Source organism: Crocuta crocuta, unplaced genomic scaffold, assembly GCF_008692635.1.
Source record: "Crocuta crocuta isolate KB4526 unplaced genomic scaffold, BGI_CrCroc_1.0 scaffold299, whole genome shotgun sequence".
NCBI lineage: Eukaryota > Metazoa > Chordata > Mammalia > Carnivora > Hyaenidae > Crocuta > Crocuta crocuta.
The window spans coordinates 6,663,992-6,679,241 of record NW_027532747.1 but is presented as its reverse complement, the minus strand read 5'-3'; the positions used below and the strand labels follow the sequence as shown (position 1 = coordinate 6,679,241).

At 50.6% G+C, this 15,250-nt stretch overlaps 1 protein-coding gene across 1 annotated transcript; it reads left to right on the top strand.

Moving 5' to 3' along the window:
• Positions 1-1,396: 1,396 nt before the first annotated feature.
• On the top strand, positions 1,397-4,715 carry TCL1B (TCL1 family AKT coactivator B). Its single transcript, XM_077780831.1, has 3 exons — positions 1,397-1,558; positions 4,310-4,480; positions 4,662-4,715. The coding sequence occupies exons 1-3, from the start codon at positions 1,397-1,399 to the stop codon at positions 4,713-4,715; spliced, it is 387 nt and encodes a 128-aa protein (XP_077636957.1).
• The last annotated feature ends 10,535 nt before the right edge of the window (positions 4,716-15,250 follow it).

Below are 15,250 nucleotides of genomic sequence, written 5' to 3'. Positions count from 1 at the left end.
TAGTGCGGGAACAGAACTATCGGGCATCTTTTTTCCAGGACCCACTGTGTGCCAGGAGCTGCTCTTTACACACACTCATCTGATCCTCATGGAACCCAGGGGGTTGGTACTTGCAGCAGATCAAGGCTCTGGGGGTGGGGGGAGCTCCTGGTATCCACACCCTTATGTGCTTGGTCCCCTCTGTTTGGATGTGGATGGGCCCTGCTCCAACCAATAGAATACAGTAACGGGTGTATTCCACGTATGCGATCACTTTATACAAGACTGCAATGCCCTGTCTCTTAGGACCCCCCACCCCCAGTCCCAGGCCAGATGGAAAAACACCAGGGAAAGGAGGTGGAGCTGCTGTGAAAAAGGCTCAGGTGGCTACAGAAGCCACCCAGTGATTTCAAAGGTGGTCACCCTACCTGCCATGTATACCATATCAGGAACCTGGCCAGAAATGGCTTTTCAGTCTTCCGGGAGGAATGACATCATCTCCATACTCATTGTCCTGTGACCTAGAAGACTTGTACCTGTGGTTTTCAAAAGGAAAATGATCATTTCGTGGTGCATTCAGACAGAGCACAGAGTGCTTACCAAACGGCCTGTCTCCTGCCTCCTTAGCCTGTGGCAGAGCCGATCTGATACGATGGCCCAGCCATGTGGACCGTCTGGCCCCTCGTGGCCTAGGACAGGCGGGCAAGATGGCTATGTGCCCTCCCTCTCCTTGTTTCTGTCACCAGAAGATTCTGACCTCAAATGTTCCTGGGGCACTGGCTCACTCTCTGACAGGAGGGACTTGTCCCTTAGACCTTGGCCAGGTACCCCCAGGGGCAAGAGCCCAATGAGCCTGACAGAGAGATGATGCCTCTAAACTCAGAGAAGGTCCTGATGTGGAGTCCCGTTGAAGGCGTGCGAGCCGTCGGTGCCAGCTCAGAATCTGGGGCTTGAGGTCTGGGCACAAACCCCAAGGCTGGGGAGGAAGGTCGGGGATGGAGCCTGCCGTGAAAACTGGGGGCATCATGGGAGCGAAGTGGGGTGTCGGTCTTACGGAGCCATCCAAGCCCTGGGCGCAGAGCCCTGGGGTGGCTCGTACCCAGGGAGTGGCCTCTCACCCCCTGCGGCTCATGACCTTGTGCTGGCAGGTCCAGAAATGGCCCCGCTCCTCCTGCCCCTTCCCATTGGCCCTGTCTCTGCCAGCTCCCAGCGGGGGGGCCGCTTCCCCCCAGCCCTTCGTGGGTCCGCCCCTCGCTGCCCCCCTGCGGCTCAGGCCTTGCCCCTCCCAGCGCACCCCTGGGGGCCCCGCCCCTGCTGCCCCGCCCCCTGCGCGCCCCGCCCCACTCAAATAGCTCTGCCCCTGGGAGGCTTCCTTGCGTCTCCAGGTCTCCAGGCCCGCAGGGGGTGCGCTCTCGCCATGGCCTCCGGGACTTCTCCGATCCTTGGGGTGCTCCCGCACCGTCTGTGGGCCCGGAGGCCTGGCATCTACGAAGACGAGAAGGGGAGGACCTGGGTGACGGTGGTCGTGCGGCTCAGTCCCTCCCAGAGAGCTCGGAGCAGGGCCTCCCCAGGCAGCACAGTGAGTTGTCAGGCGTGGGTGCGGGGGTCTGGGGGAGGACCGTGCACGGACCTCGGCCCGTGGGCCTGGCACAAGCAGCAGTAGGGCCCCGGACAGAGGGGACAGGAGGCGGTTCTCACTTGTCCTGAAAAAAAGGCCCGTGCTGAGTGCGAGCACAGTGATGTCTATGCCTGACGCAGACCCCAGGAGCCCCTGCCTGGAGGCGCCCCCAGCCTGAGCTTATCTGCAGGAGCCGATGCATCCCTCATCGGGAGGCTGAGGGGGAGGGAGGTCGGGGCCCAGGCCTGCCTTCCGTGCATGCTGGAAAATCTTCACAGATGTGGCAGCTGTTAAGTAGGGCGCTGCAGAATGAGTAGGAGTTTTCCAGGACCAGGAAGGAGGCAGGAGGTATTGTGACCTAGAGGCAGTAGGTGAGCCAACGGTGTAAAAGAAACGTTGACTTCGTGATTTCGGGTTCTTTATCTGCAAAATGAGAAAAATACACCTCTGTGGCAAGTGAGTCACAGACTCGCTCACCAGGTGCAAGGCCTTGGGGCGTTTGACAGATAACAACTTCCGGAATCCCACCTGGAAAACCGATCCCGGAGGCTAGGGTGGAGTGTAAGGCCCTTTAAGGTTCAAAAGCTCCCCAGGTGGTAAAGATAATCACTCAGGTAGGAAAGAGTTCCCTGTGGATGAGGGCTTTAAATATCAGCCCATCTTTCAGGGGTACCATAAATACCTCCTTGTAATATGGTAAAAGCTTATCCGGGTATTAAAAATGCCATTTAGACCATCGTAAACATTTTAAACAACACAAAACTCTTCCAGCAATCTTCAAAGAGGTTATGCAGAAAATTGTTGGTGGAGAACACTGAAAGTTTTTTCCACACCTAGACCAAATAAAGCATGCACAAAATTCTGAACAAAATATTTTGGTAGATTTTTTAAAAAACATAAAAATGTTTTCAGTGGGAAAAGTGGATTCAAGTAATGTAGCTAAGGATGCCCTAGGGGCACCCAGAGAATGAGCATTTCCCCTTATTTAAAGTAATTACTTCTTGGGGCGCTTGGGTGGCTCAGTCAGTTAAGCCTCTGACTTCGGCTCAGGTCGTGATCTCACGGTCCGTGGGTTTGAGCCCCGCGTCAGGCTCTGTGCTGACAGCTCAGAGCCCAGAGCCTCCTTCGGATTCTGTGTTTCCCTCTCTGACCCTCCCCTGCTCCCTCTCTGCCTCTGTCTCTCAAAATAAAATAAAAGACATTAAAAAAAATTTTTTTTTTTTTAAATAATCACTTCTTGGGGCACCTGGGTGACTTAGTAGGTTAAGTGTCTGACTTACTTCTGCTCAGGTCATGATCTCGTAGTTTGTGGGTGAGAGCCCCACGTCAGGCTCTGTGCTGACAGCTCAGAGCCTGGAGCCTGCTTCACATTCTGTGTCTTCCTCTCTGTCTCTCCCCGCCCCCTCTCTGTCTCTCTCTCAAAATAAATAAACATCAAAACATTTTTAAGATAATTACTTCTTACAAGTAGATCTCTATTTTCACATATAATCTTAGGATGGGAAGCAGCTTTCTGAGCCTGATCAAACACAAGGCCCAGAAAACATTCTGTAGAGGGTCTGATAGTAAACATTTTCAGCTTTGCAGGCCATACAGAGTCTATAGCAACTGCTTGACTCTCCCCTTGTAGTGAAAAACCAGCCAGAGACAACATGCAAAGGAATGAGCATTTGTGTATTTACAACAAAGCTTTATTTACAAAAGAGGCTGTAGGCCAGATTCAGCCCACACTTTGGTGATACCTGACCTAAGGCCAGAATCCAAAGGGAAAGAGATTTCGCCATGTAATTAAAAGCATTTCATCTGCCAAAGAACCCATACAAAATCAAGACAGCAGATGGAGAAAAATGATTTGCCATATGTATGACTGATAAGAGGCTAATATCCTTGACTCCTAAAGATGCTCATCACACACAGAAAGACAAATACTCAGATAAAAAAAACTCTGTAAAGTTTTTTCCATTTTGCCACATGACAAAGGGAGCTTTGGTTACAGTTGTTGGTGATTTTCCCCACTCACTCTTATACCTTTCTGTATTAGCCGAGTTTCATTTCATTTTTTATGTTCATAATAAGTATGTGAATGCCGAGATCAAATACGATATAATTTGGGGGAAACCCACCACTCCCAGATCCTAAGGTGTACGAATACTTTACTTTTATTTATTTATTTATTTTTGTGTGTGTGTTTTATTTTTTATTTATTTATTTATTTTTACAAATAGTTTATTGTCAAGTTGGTTTCCATATAACACCCAGTGCTCATCCCCACAAGTGCCCTCCTCCGTGCCCATCACCTCCCTTCCCCTCCCCCACCCCCATCAGTCCTCAGTTTGTTCTCAGCATTCANTTACTTTTAAAAAGAAGGTTAAAAAAAACTAGAAGTGGCTGAGACAGAGGCCCAAGAACATAATCAGTTGCTGATGGGCAGGAAGAATGGCAACCTTTCCAGGGGTACAGCGGGGTGAGGTGGTGTGCAAGTCAGTGAGAGGACCGTACTTGGGGGTGCCAGGAGAGACACAGTCATCCCAGGTCCAGATGACACCCCCAAGAGATGATGTCATGGCCTTAGGTGTGGGATTCTGAGCATATTCACATCTGATGGGGCAGTTTGCCAGCTGGGCCCAGCATCCAGGACTGTGTGTTTGCGTGCAGACCAACGATTGGGGGACCCCTGCCCCTGATGTGCCCCCTTCTCTCTGGTTCCTTCAGCAGGAGCCCAGCGTCACAGTCCACATGTGGCAGATGCCAGTGCACCCCCAGGAGCCCATGGCCCCCAGCCAGCTGACCCTGTCCCGGCTGCCCCTCCTGTGGCAGCTGTACTCTGGAAGAAGGTACAGAGCGGTGGATTCCAGGCTCTGGGAAATAGTGGACCATGGCCAGGCAAGTGTGGGGTGGCCCCAGGAGAGGGTGATGAGTGGCATGTGGTGACTGCGTGTGTGTGAAGGGAGGCAAGGGATAGAGGGACCGGATTACTGAAATCCACACACCCAGGTTTCCATCTGCTTCAGGCGGATGGACAAGCATTTCCTGGGGACTCTGACCACTGCCCCCTCTCCTGCAGATCAACTCCACAGAGGAGCTGGTCCTGACACAGCTGTCACCGGGGAATGACTGACCACAGGGAGCGGCTCTCAGGCTGGTCTGTTGGGGTCCATGTCTCTTGATGTGGCGATCAGACAAAAAGCAAGCGGGTCTCTCCTCTTTACAGGAAGACAGGGCTGGTTTCCCTTCCCTCATGCTGTTCCCTGAGCATGTCTTCCACAGCCACCCCACCACCCTCCTCCCCTGATCCCTTGGATGTGATTTTCACTGCAGGCAGGCTCCCCACCTTCACAAAGCACGAGATCTCACCAAATAATAGTCATCATGTAATCTTTGTAAGCATTCTGTGAGGTATATGTACTGTTGAAGTCCCACTTTCCAAATGAGAAAAGTCTGAGGGTTGGAAGGATTTCCCCAAGACCTGGAGCTTGGAAATAGAAGTCAAGTTCACATCCAGTGGGCATGGATCTCTGGGTCTGACCATGGCACTGAGGTGCCACCAGTCTCATTGGTGGCAGTGGCCTTCAAGGACCTGCCCCCTCCCTGACACTGACCAGGGCAGGCCAGGTCCCTTGGAGGGACTGGAGCTTGGGCTTGCCCTCCTGGCCCTTGGTCCAGCTTGGATTGGGCGCCCCATTCCTCCATGGTTCTCTGTCTCCTTCTGTCTTCTCCCAGGTCTTGCCAGCCCTTTGGATCTTCCGTGAGGATCTTTGCATACCTGCTCTTCTGTCTGCACACCTAGTATGGCCTCCCTGGGGGGAAGGAGGCAGCTGGGACCCTGACCACTCCGCTTTTCTTGTCCTCAGCTGCCCTGCTCTGCTCTGCACTCAGAGTGACTCGCTGGATGGACTCCTATCTGTGTTCTGGTCTCACCTCTCCCATTGGCTGCGGTCCCTGGTTTCTCTTCCCCCTTTGTGCCCTAATATGGGCCTTCCAGATGCCCCTTCCCAGACTCTCATCAAGCCCCCCAGGCACTGGCCCAGCCAGACCCCCAGCCTCCAGTGTAGCTCATGATTGGAAGTTGCTGTCAACCCACTCCATGTCAGGTGGGGAGTGGCTCAGTTTAAGAGCCAGCCTCAGAGGGCACCAGTTCTGGACTTCGGACTCACATGGGTATCAGTTCTGCTGGGCTGCTGGCCCAGAGTAGATGGAGTGCTCAGCAGGCTGTCCGCTCCTGGGTCCCAGGCAGCCCATCTGCATCAGAGGGTGTGTGGAGGGATGGATGGATTTGGCCCATGGTTCTGCTTCTTCAGTCCTTCGGCACCTGGGTGTGATGGTGGTCCGTGAAGTTTCCTCTCAGTACTGGTTAATTAAACTTCACTGCTTGTTGTCAACTTTTGTGCTGAGTCAGAGATTGAACTGGTTTCTGGTACAGAAGAGCAGCTTAGGCTGGCACTTAAGGTTAAGGCAAATTTTAATTTTCCCCACTGGGAGGAAGCTATGGTTGGCCCATTTCAGGAGCAGGATGCCAGGGGAAGGCAGAGAAGTGAGACTCCTGGGGGGTTGGAGGCTCTTGGTGAACCTAGGAAAAGGCAGAGGAGACCCTGGTAGAAGCTGGTGAGGACCCTGGCTTTCGCAGAGAGAAGATGCCCTGGGTGTCTGCAGGATGGTGGAAGTAACAGTGGTTGGACAGAGCGTGAGGCACTGTCCGAGGTCCTGACCAGGGCCACGGGCGGGGGTGGGGAAAGAAGAGGGCCTTGTGGGCATGGGCCAAGGTGACAATTCAGTGGTGGCAAGAAGTAATTCCCTCCCCCACACCAGTCATAAAAAGAAATCCCCAGTGGGTTAACCTCCTAACCTTAAAAATGAACCCATGAAAGCATCGAAGAAAATGAAAGGGAAAGGGAAAATACGTTCATGATTTTGGGGCACAAGAATCAGACAAGACCTAGAAAGCCAAACACAATTAACTTGTTCAAGGTAAACATTTTCTGTAGGACAGGAGACTGAAAGGCAAAGGTGGAGGACATTAGGGCTTTATACAAAGCCCTAGAATGTGGAATGCATAGAGAACGTCTGGAAATCTCTAAGAAAAGGGGAGAATGTCAGGAACTAGCAACATAGAGGAGACATCAAGATGCTGCAGTGGGGAAGTGTGGGTTTCAGAACTCTGAGATCTGGGTCTTTGTTGCTGGTAGAAGTAAGTGCTCGATGGGATTGTGCTGTGGGAGTATAAATTGCTATAGCTTCTCTGGAGGTTTGGAGGACAATTCATAAAATGGCGCTCGGGGCCCTTACCCAGAGGAGCTGCCCTGTACACTGTAAGGTGTTTGGCAGCATCCCTGGTCTCCACCCATTAGATGCCAGAGGCACCCCCCCTCACCTCCCCAGCCCCTTCAAGTTTTGACAACCAAGAGTGTCTCCAGTAATTGCCAAATAGCACCCTAGTTGAGAACCGCTGCCCAAGAAAATCACTTGCACGTGTGCACAAGACAGAAGGAGAGGCAGCATCATAGTAACAGCTGGGGTCTACCATGGAGGGGTGGTTGAGTAAAATGAGACCCCCATGAGCAGAGGCTGGGCTTAGCCCCTGACAGTTAAAGGCCTTCTGTGTTCAAAGAACCAGGCTCTTTAGAAAAGTCTCAGAATGCCCTCCCCTCCCTCTGGCCTGAGATGGGTATGTGGGGGTGGAGGGTGTGTTGTGCAGCCTGCATCCTAGTTACAAACCAGTAGTTACAAACCAGGAACAATTGCATAATGACGTATAGGGCAAGAGTTAGGAAACCAACCTTTTAGTTCAATGGGAAANTGGGGTGGGGTGGGTGGCTCTACAGGACACCCAGTGAGCATGTGGTCCAGGGGAGGGAACTCAGCCACTTCATACATGGCAGGTGTGAGGGTGGGTGTAACGATCAGGAAATATGCACACCTCTTGGGTGCCACCTATTTACAGATGTCTGGGAAAGCCAGCTGTCCAGCACCTGGAAAGGCTCCCGGGATGGGGGAGGGAAGTCGCCAGTCCCAAGGGTAGCTGGACTGGGGTGCAGCCTCTCTAGGGTGAAACGGGGCTCCAGTCCCTGCCCCCCTGCAATAAGTCTCCAGCATCAGGCTTGGACAGCTCTGCTGCTCATGTCCCAGGGTGTCCTTGTCCTATGGCATTAGGAGTGTCCCCGGGCTCAGGCTGCTGCCTGGGGCTGCACTGCCCTTTGCCTCCCTGCAGTCTGCACGCCTGCATGGCCTCTGCTAGAGTATTACCACGCATGTTCTGTGCCCATGACGGCTGCACCCGGGCTCCCACTGCTTCTGTGCAGGGTGTCGGCTCTGACTCCTATGTAGCTTCTGTCTGGGTGGTCTGTCCTCAGCGCCTGCAGTGCGGTCAGCTTGCCCTGGCTCTGAGACTCCTCACCCCACCTCACCGTATTGTGCCTTTTGCTTTGCCTCCAGGGGCTCCCCCTGGCTCCTCCTGCCTTTAAGGTTCCCCCACTTACCTTGTGATTTTCCCTCTCTCTGTGCTTAGGAAGGGGAAGTGGAACAGCTTGATTTTTTTCCTCCCTCCCTCTGACCACCCCTCCCTTCCCACCCCAACAAAAAAGCAGCAGGCTCTCCTTTGACCTCCTCTGGGTCTTTGACTCAGTTGATATGCTTAAGGACAAGAAGAGAAATCTGGAGATGCTCTCACAAGATGGAGCCTGGCTGGCCGGGGTGCTGTCCTGCAAAGTCCAGCTGTAAATGTTCAAAGCCTTCAGTTGCTCCCTGTTTTCTCCCTGTTTTCTTGGAACAAAGACTAAGTCTGCCCTTTCTTCTGGGAGGTGGATGTCCTAGGCTATCCAGGAACAGAGGCTTGGTACAGGAGGGAGCACATCAAAATGTTTACAGTCACTCCCGGTACGTGTCCAGGATGGCCACACCGTGCTTATGCATGCGAGCCCAAAGCCATCATGTGGTCGCCTCATGTGAGTTTTCCAACTGCTTGCTCCATGTGTGCATGAATGGGGTATGCATGCGTGGTGTGGCCTCTTAGACTCTGGCCCGAAAAACTTGTGACAGTTGGCTTCAAGGCAGGATGAGAAAACTTGCCCAGCTCCACCTAAAAGGAGTGGAGACTTAAAACCAGTTACGAGGGACTGTGTTAAAGATTTCTCATGAACAAAGGAAAGGTGGTCTAAGAACATGGGGAAAATAGAGCTTTTTGTAAAGAATTATGGGCAGCATACAGGTGGTTCAGTTACTTTGCACGGGAGCCTTGGGGCCACCCTGTATGTGGGAATCACTGGCCATAATCAGCACCATGAAGGACACCCCGTGGGTATCCCTCCACTCAGCCCAAACCAGGGGCCGTGTTGGAAACTCTGCAATCCCCATGTGGCCTGGGCACTGACCGATGGCAACAGATGCTGGTCCCACATCCCTGGATGGGTGCATCCTGGGCGAGCCCAGCCCCGGCTCTTTCTGGGCCCTGTCGCCTACTGGACATCTTCTTTCAGGGGAACCATTAAAGACTTCGCATTCTGGGTCTCCTCTGGGATAGCTCTCCCTGAGCCTCGCCACTCCTTTGTGCAGGTGTTTGTCCTCAGGTGTGGGGGCTTCCCGAGAGCCTCTGGCCAGTTCTGCAAACATTTATGGAAGCTCACCTTTGTGCCAGGCCCTGAGCCGAGTGTCAGGGGAAGAGAAGTGAGTAGGAGTCGGTCCCTGCCTTCACGGGCTCGTCTCACCACAGAGCCAGGGACTGTGCATCAGCACTGAATGGAACCGAGACCAAAGGGTGGTGAGAGAAGGAGGGGGTGGTTGTCATGCTGCTGAGCCATCCAGGGAGGCTTCCTGGAGGAAGAATCAGGGTAGAAGAATCCTCACCTTTACAGGACACTCTGCCATCTTCACAGCACTTTCCATTATAGACTATGAATGAGACACACAATCTGATTTCCAACTTTGATCCTGAAAGCAAGCCTAGGTGAAAGGCAGGTCAGGGACTGCTGCCTCTGTCGCCCGGGGTGAGGTGCCTGCGCCCCAGCAGTGTGCCCTGGTCTGTTGTCAGGAGTGACAAAGCTGGGGCCAGAGCCTGAGTCCCCTGAGTCCCCTTCCCTGCTCTCCTCCTCTGCGCAGCCCAGCAGAAGCTGTGGGGATGGAGAGAAATGAACACACGCAAGAGCGGCTGAGCATAGAGAACAGACTGAACTTGGCAATGGGCAGACGTTGGCAGTAGGGAGGGGTGCAGTCAAGGATGCCCTCCGAGTCTTGTTTGGCCAGCTGGTCCTGAGCTGGGAACATGCAAGGAGCAGAGATCTAGGGCCAACAGAGTGGTGTGTTTGATTTGGGTGTTGAGTTTCAGATGCATGCGGAAGGTCCAAGCAGAGGTGTCCTGTGAGTGGAGGCGTTGTGTGGATCCGGAGAAAGACCTGGGCCCCAATCAGCCCCTGTCTGAGGAATTCTGCTTGGAGCCCAGAGTATTACACTTCTAAAGTATGACAAGATGGGAATAACCACAGTGTTTGCTTCCAAATATTGGGAAGAGGAATGAGAAGGCAGACTACAGTGAGGACATAGGGTCTTCATGGAAAGGGCTTCAGGAAATATTATGGAAAGGCCAAGTAACAGAGTTATGAACATATTACGTAAAGGGAGAAAGTAAGCCCCAGAAAAACTCAGACTCACAATAAAACCAACCCAAATCGGTGGTGGTAGTTGAGAGCAGGCCATGGGAGGGAGCATAGGGACACCATCATCGTTCAGGGTGGAGGGCTGAGAAGGGTTGGTGAAGAACAATCCGAGCTACTTACTACATCAACCTCCAAACGTACTGTACGAACTTCCTAAATCATCGTAAGGAAAACATTTACCACCCAAATATATCTGAACCAATAAGAGAATTCAAGAAGGCAGGTGTTTATATATTTAACACACAAAACCTGTTTTCTTGTATGCAGGTATGAGTCATAAAAAAATAATGACAGATCATATTTAAAATACCTATATAGGGGCACCTGGGTGGCTCAGTCGGTTGAGCGTCCAACTTTGGCTCAGGTCATGATCTCGCGGTTCATGAGTTCAAGCCCTGCGTGGGGCTCTGTGCTGATAGCTCAGAGCCTGGAGCCTGCTTTGGATTTTGTGTCTCCCTCTCTCTCTCTCTGCCACACCCCACTCTCTCTGTTTCTCTTTCTCTCTGTCTCTCTCTCAAAATAAATAAACATTAAAAAAAAAAAAAGACAAGCATGTAGAGGAAATTTGGCAAAGGACTTATTTTCTGAATATATAAAGATCCCCTGTAACAGTTTTGTCTTCGTGGATCCCTCACCGGCTCATATTCCATGTTGCAAATGCTCCTTCGCAAATTCACGACTCCTCCCACCTGTTCCGAATTATCTGCCAGGTAAAATGCCAAAGTTGGCTTAACTCAGGTTGCCTTCTTATTTTCTAAACCTAACAGAAAAGTATTGTTAGACAAAATCGGGCTAATACAGTTTTTTCAACTTTCAGTTGCTGACTGCAAACCTCAAAAGGCCAGAGATCTGCTGGGCAAATTCTGTGAAACTTCTCTGGTACATCTGTTTTCACTGGGTCTGGGATAGATTGTTTTTGTTTGTTGTTTGTTTTTAATTATTTATTTTGAGAGAGAGAGAGAGCACGAGTAGGGGGAGGGGCAGAGAGAGAAGGGTAAGAGAGAATCCCAAGTAGGCTCCACATTATCAGTGCAGAGCCCAATAAGGGGCTCAAACCCACAAACCCACCAAAAAACAAGTAATTACAGGGGTACCTGGGTAGCTTAGTGGGTTGAGTAACTTCGGCTCAGGTCATGATCTCATGGTTCGTGGGTTCAAGCCCTGAGTCGGGCTCTATGTTGACAGCTCAGAGCCTGGAGCCTGCTTCAGATTCTGTGTCTCCTTCTCTCTCTACCCCTCCCCTGCTCACACCTCTGTCTCTCTCTTCTCTAAAGTTAATAACCTTGGGGCGCCTGGCTGGCTCAGTCGGTTAAGCGTCCGACTTCAGCTCAGGTCATGATCTCATGGTTCGTGGGCTCGAGCCCCGCGTCAGGCTCTGTGTGACAGCTAGCTCAGAGCCTGGAGCCTGTTTCAGATTCTGTACCTCCCTCTCTGTCTGACCCTCCCCTGCTCACACTGTCTCTCTCTCTCTCTCTCAGAAAAAAAAAACATTAAAAAAAAAGGTTAATAACCTTAAAAATTTTTTAAAAACAAACAAGTAATTACAAATAGCTCTCCATCCACTTTCCTAAATACCTTCAATGCCGGTGGCTTATAGCTTAGTATTTACCATCTAGAACAGCGGCCAGTGAACGATAGCCCACAGGCCAAATCTGGCCGGTCACCTGTCCTTATAAATAACGTTTTGTTAGAACAGAGCCATGCTCATCATTTACATATCATGTGGGGTTGCCTTCCATACAACAAAGGCAAAATAGCTATAACAGAGACTTTTATGGCTCATGAAGCCAAGATATTTACTGTCTGGCCCTTTACAGGAAACATTTGCTGACCTTTGCTGACCTCTGCTGACCTCTGACTCCTTAACATAACTGGATTCCCTGTTGCCTTCTCACCGATCTGGGTTCAGCTGGAGTGTACCCGCCTGAGAGGGGCTTGCTTGCTTGTTTGATCTGCCCATCGACAGCCAGCCCTTCCTGTATTCCTGATCACTGCCCTCCATTTACCCCATCACGGGGCTTCCTTCTGTGCTAGAAAGTGCCCCCCAGAGAGCTCTGTATCTGTGCACTTAAGCTCAGGGCCAAAGGCTGAGCTGGACACAGGAACGCTGGAAGCCAGAAATAGGGCAGATTCTGGGAACATCTGGGCCACACCACTTACTAACTTTGGACAGTAACTGTCTCTGAGGCTGTTTCTTCACCAGGAAATTGGGGATAATGAAAGTACTTCTGTAAAAGGGTAAAAGGAGATCATCTATATGGATTACATACCACGGTAGTCAGTACATTGTCATTACATTTTAACCCAACTCCCTTTCTTGACCTGAGGAGGTGACTAAGGTGCAGGGAGGGGCTGGCATGACTCAGTGTCAGTAGTTGGGACTCAAATGCAGCCTCCAGAGCCCAGTGCACCCCACACCTTCCACCTGGCCTTGGTAACCAGTGGGCGGATTACGTGGAGCCTCTCAGAACCACCACCAAAGGAGCGGAGTTCATTTTAAAATAGAAAAAACTGGGATTAATGAATGAAGTTCAGGGTATGGTATTATAAATCTGTCTTTGAGAAAAGGATTATGCAGAAATGTGAGACTAAGAATGCATAACATACAAGTTTCATTCGTTGCTTTATATGTGCAAAGACCTTTGCTTTAAGTAGCTACAAAGCTAATAATGCAGTGTTATTTCAAGTTTACCTTCTCATTCCATGGCATTAACACCTGGATAAATTCATTCTTAGGTAGCCTGGAGCCAATGGGGTAGAGGGTGCTTGCCGCCCTGTTAAAACAGTCTCCTAGGAAAGCAGACGTGTTGGGAAAAAGTCAGTTGTAACTTGGAGCAAAAATTGACCTAATTATTTGTGATTATATGTGGTGGGTTTTGAAGGTGAGCCCTTCAATATGCCAATTGTGTGATTTTTTTTAAATTTAAATTTTATTTAAAATTTTTAATGTTTATTTTATTTTGAGAGAGAGAGGGAGGGAGAGAGACAGAGTGCGAGCAGGGGAGGGGCAGAGAGAGAGGGAGACACAGAATCCGAAGAAGGCTCCAGGCTCTGAGCTGTCAGCACAGAGCCCGACGTGGGGCTTGAACCCACGAACTGTGAGATCACGACCTGAACCAAAGTCAGAAGCTTAACCGACTGAGCCACCCAGGCACTCCTGTGTGATTTTTTTTTTAAACATCAAATTGTATTATCCTTGCAACATTTTTTCATCTCTATAGCTACAAACCAATAGTCATTCTTTCCTGTTTAAATTCTATTACTCAAAATCCAAGAACAGGCACTGACATTTGGTTTGTCCCTCAATGCTTATGATTTTTTTTTTTTTACAAAGTAAAACCATCTTAAACAATTTTGACCTTTTCGCCTTTAAAGATGCCGTTAATGATCTGTTTCACTAAATACAGAAAATATCAAAAAGAAGGTATATTGATTCTTATCAAATCTACGTGGTGGTAGACTTCCCACCTGCTGATTTGATCTTCAGAACAACAGTATGAGATAGGTCTCCACACACCTGTCTTATTAGGTGTAGAAACGGAGGCTCGGGGAGGTGAAACACTTCACCGTGGGTCTGAGTTAGAGGTCGCCTGGCATTCCATCTAAGCGCGTCTGTCTTCCCAGTGATGCGATGATAGCACGTGGACCAGAGCCAGGAGCCCGCTTTTCTCCAAGCCTGCTGCTTACCAGCTCTGTTAACTCTGAGCGAAGTGTGTAATCTAAGATCCTATTTTCATTTGCGTAAGAGAGGCATCATTAGAACAATACCTGCCTGAAGGAAGGTTCTGAGAAGGGCGCTTTCTTAGCCCCGCGGACCTGTTCTCAGTCCTGGGCCCGCTCAGTCCCCTCTCCTGGCCTCCGCCCACCCCTGGAGCACCCAAGGACTCCCCGCAGCAGACCCGCGTGGCACCTGATTTCCAGGAAGTGTTCCTTCCCAGTTCCTGTCCGTGCAAACTCTCCCGCCCTTCTTCCTTCTCAGCTCAGACACTCTGAGTACCTATACTAGGAAGAAAGGAGACAGAAAAGAGAAAGAAAATAAAGATCACGTAATTTGCCGCAGCAGCTCTGGCTCCTAGGAGAAAGGGACCGAGTTTCTTTTTGGAATAGTCTGTTATTTACCAGAACACAGTGATGGACACTGAATCACTAACGAGGGAGCCCCAAGGCAAGCAGACAAGTTGTTCTGTACAATAAAGTAAGAATGTTAGTTTTTCAAGGATCAGCTATAGAAGGAAAGGTCTGGGAAGGAAGGAGGAGCCCAAAAAGATGAGGTGTTGGGCTGCATGGGGGAGGGGCGGTACTATTACCTTGGCTAAGAGAGCTTTGCAAAACAAAGGTCTAATATCCCACTTTAAGGCACAGTCTGAATGTTAACCCACAAACCTCCCCAGACTTAACTCCAAACAAGCCCCCAAAGCCCATTACCTACAGTGGTGAAGGAATCCGAGCTGGGTCCAGTGTGAGAGGGGGCGATGTGTCTGGAACAGGAATGAGAGGCACAGCAGAGCATTTGCAAACCAGACTGAATCAGCAGGTGCTGGAGCTCTGGAGTAAGGGGTGGTGAGGGGGAGGAGTGGGATGCCCCACTGAAGTCCTTAGAGTGACAGCGAAGGGTGACACGGAGGTAGCGGAGTCAGGCTAAATTAAATCTTGTCTAAAAGGATGGCGTACCCGGACTGGTGTATGGATGATAGCAAATGCAAGCGATTTCATGATGAGCCAGACGGAGTTATGAAATTATGGGTAGAGTCTATTTTTCTTCCACAAGATAGGCTGTGTGCATGCCTTCCAAGATCAAAGGTGACTGTGGTTATCCATGACCCTCAAGGGTTAGAGGACCAGGAGAAATGAGACACTCAGATATTTAACCCAGTGCAATCCAACCAAAAAGGCAGGACAGTGGACATGGCTTTCTGGTGTCCTTGGCTGGTGTGTGACGAAGCCAGTGTTGGCCAGTGTACCATCAGGTCAGAGCACACTGGCCAAGTGCCCTAGATTCTGGCCTTTTTGG

Coding starts and splice junctions, on each gene's coding strand:
- TCL1B (XM_077780831.1), top strand. CDS start 1,397: ATGGCCTCCGGGACTTCTCCGATCCTTGGGGTGCTCCCGCACCGTCTG. Junction 1,559..4,309: donor GGGCCTCCCCAGGCAGCACA/GTGAGTTGTCAG, acceptor TGGTTCCTTCAG/CAGGAGCCCAGCGTCACAGT. Junction 4,481..4,661: donor AAATAGTGGACCATGGCCAG/GCAAGTGTGGGG, acceptor CCTCTCCTGCAG/ATCAACTCCACAGAGGAGCT.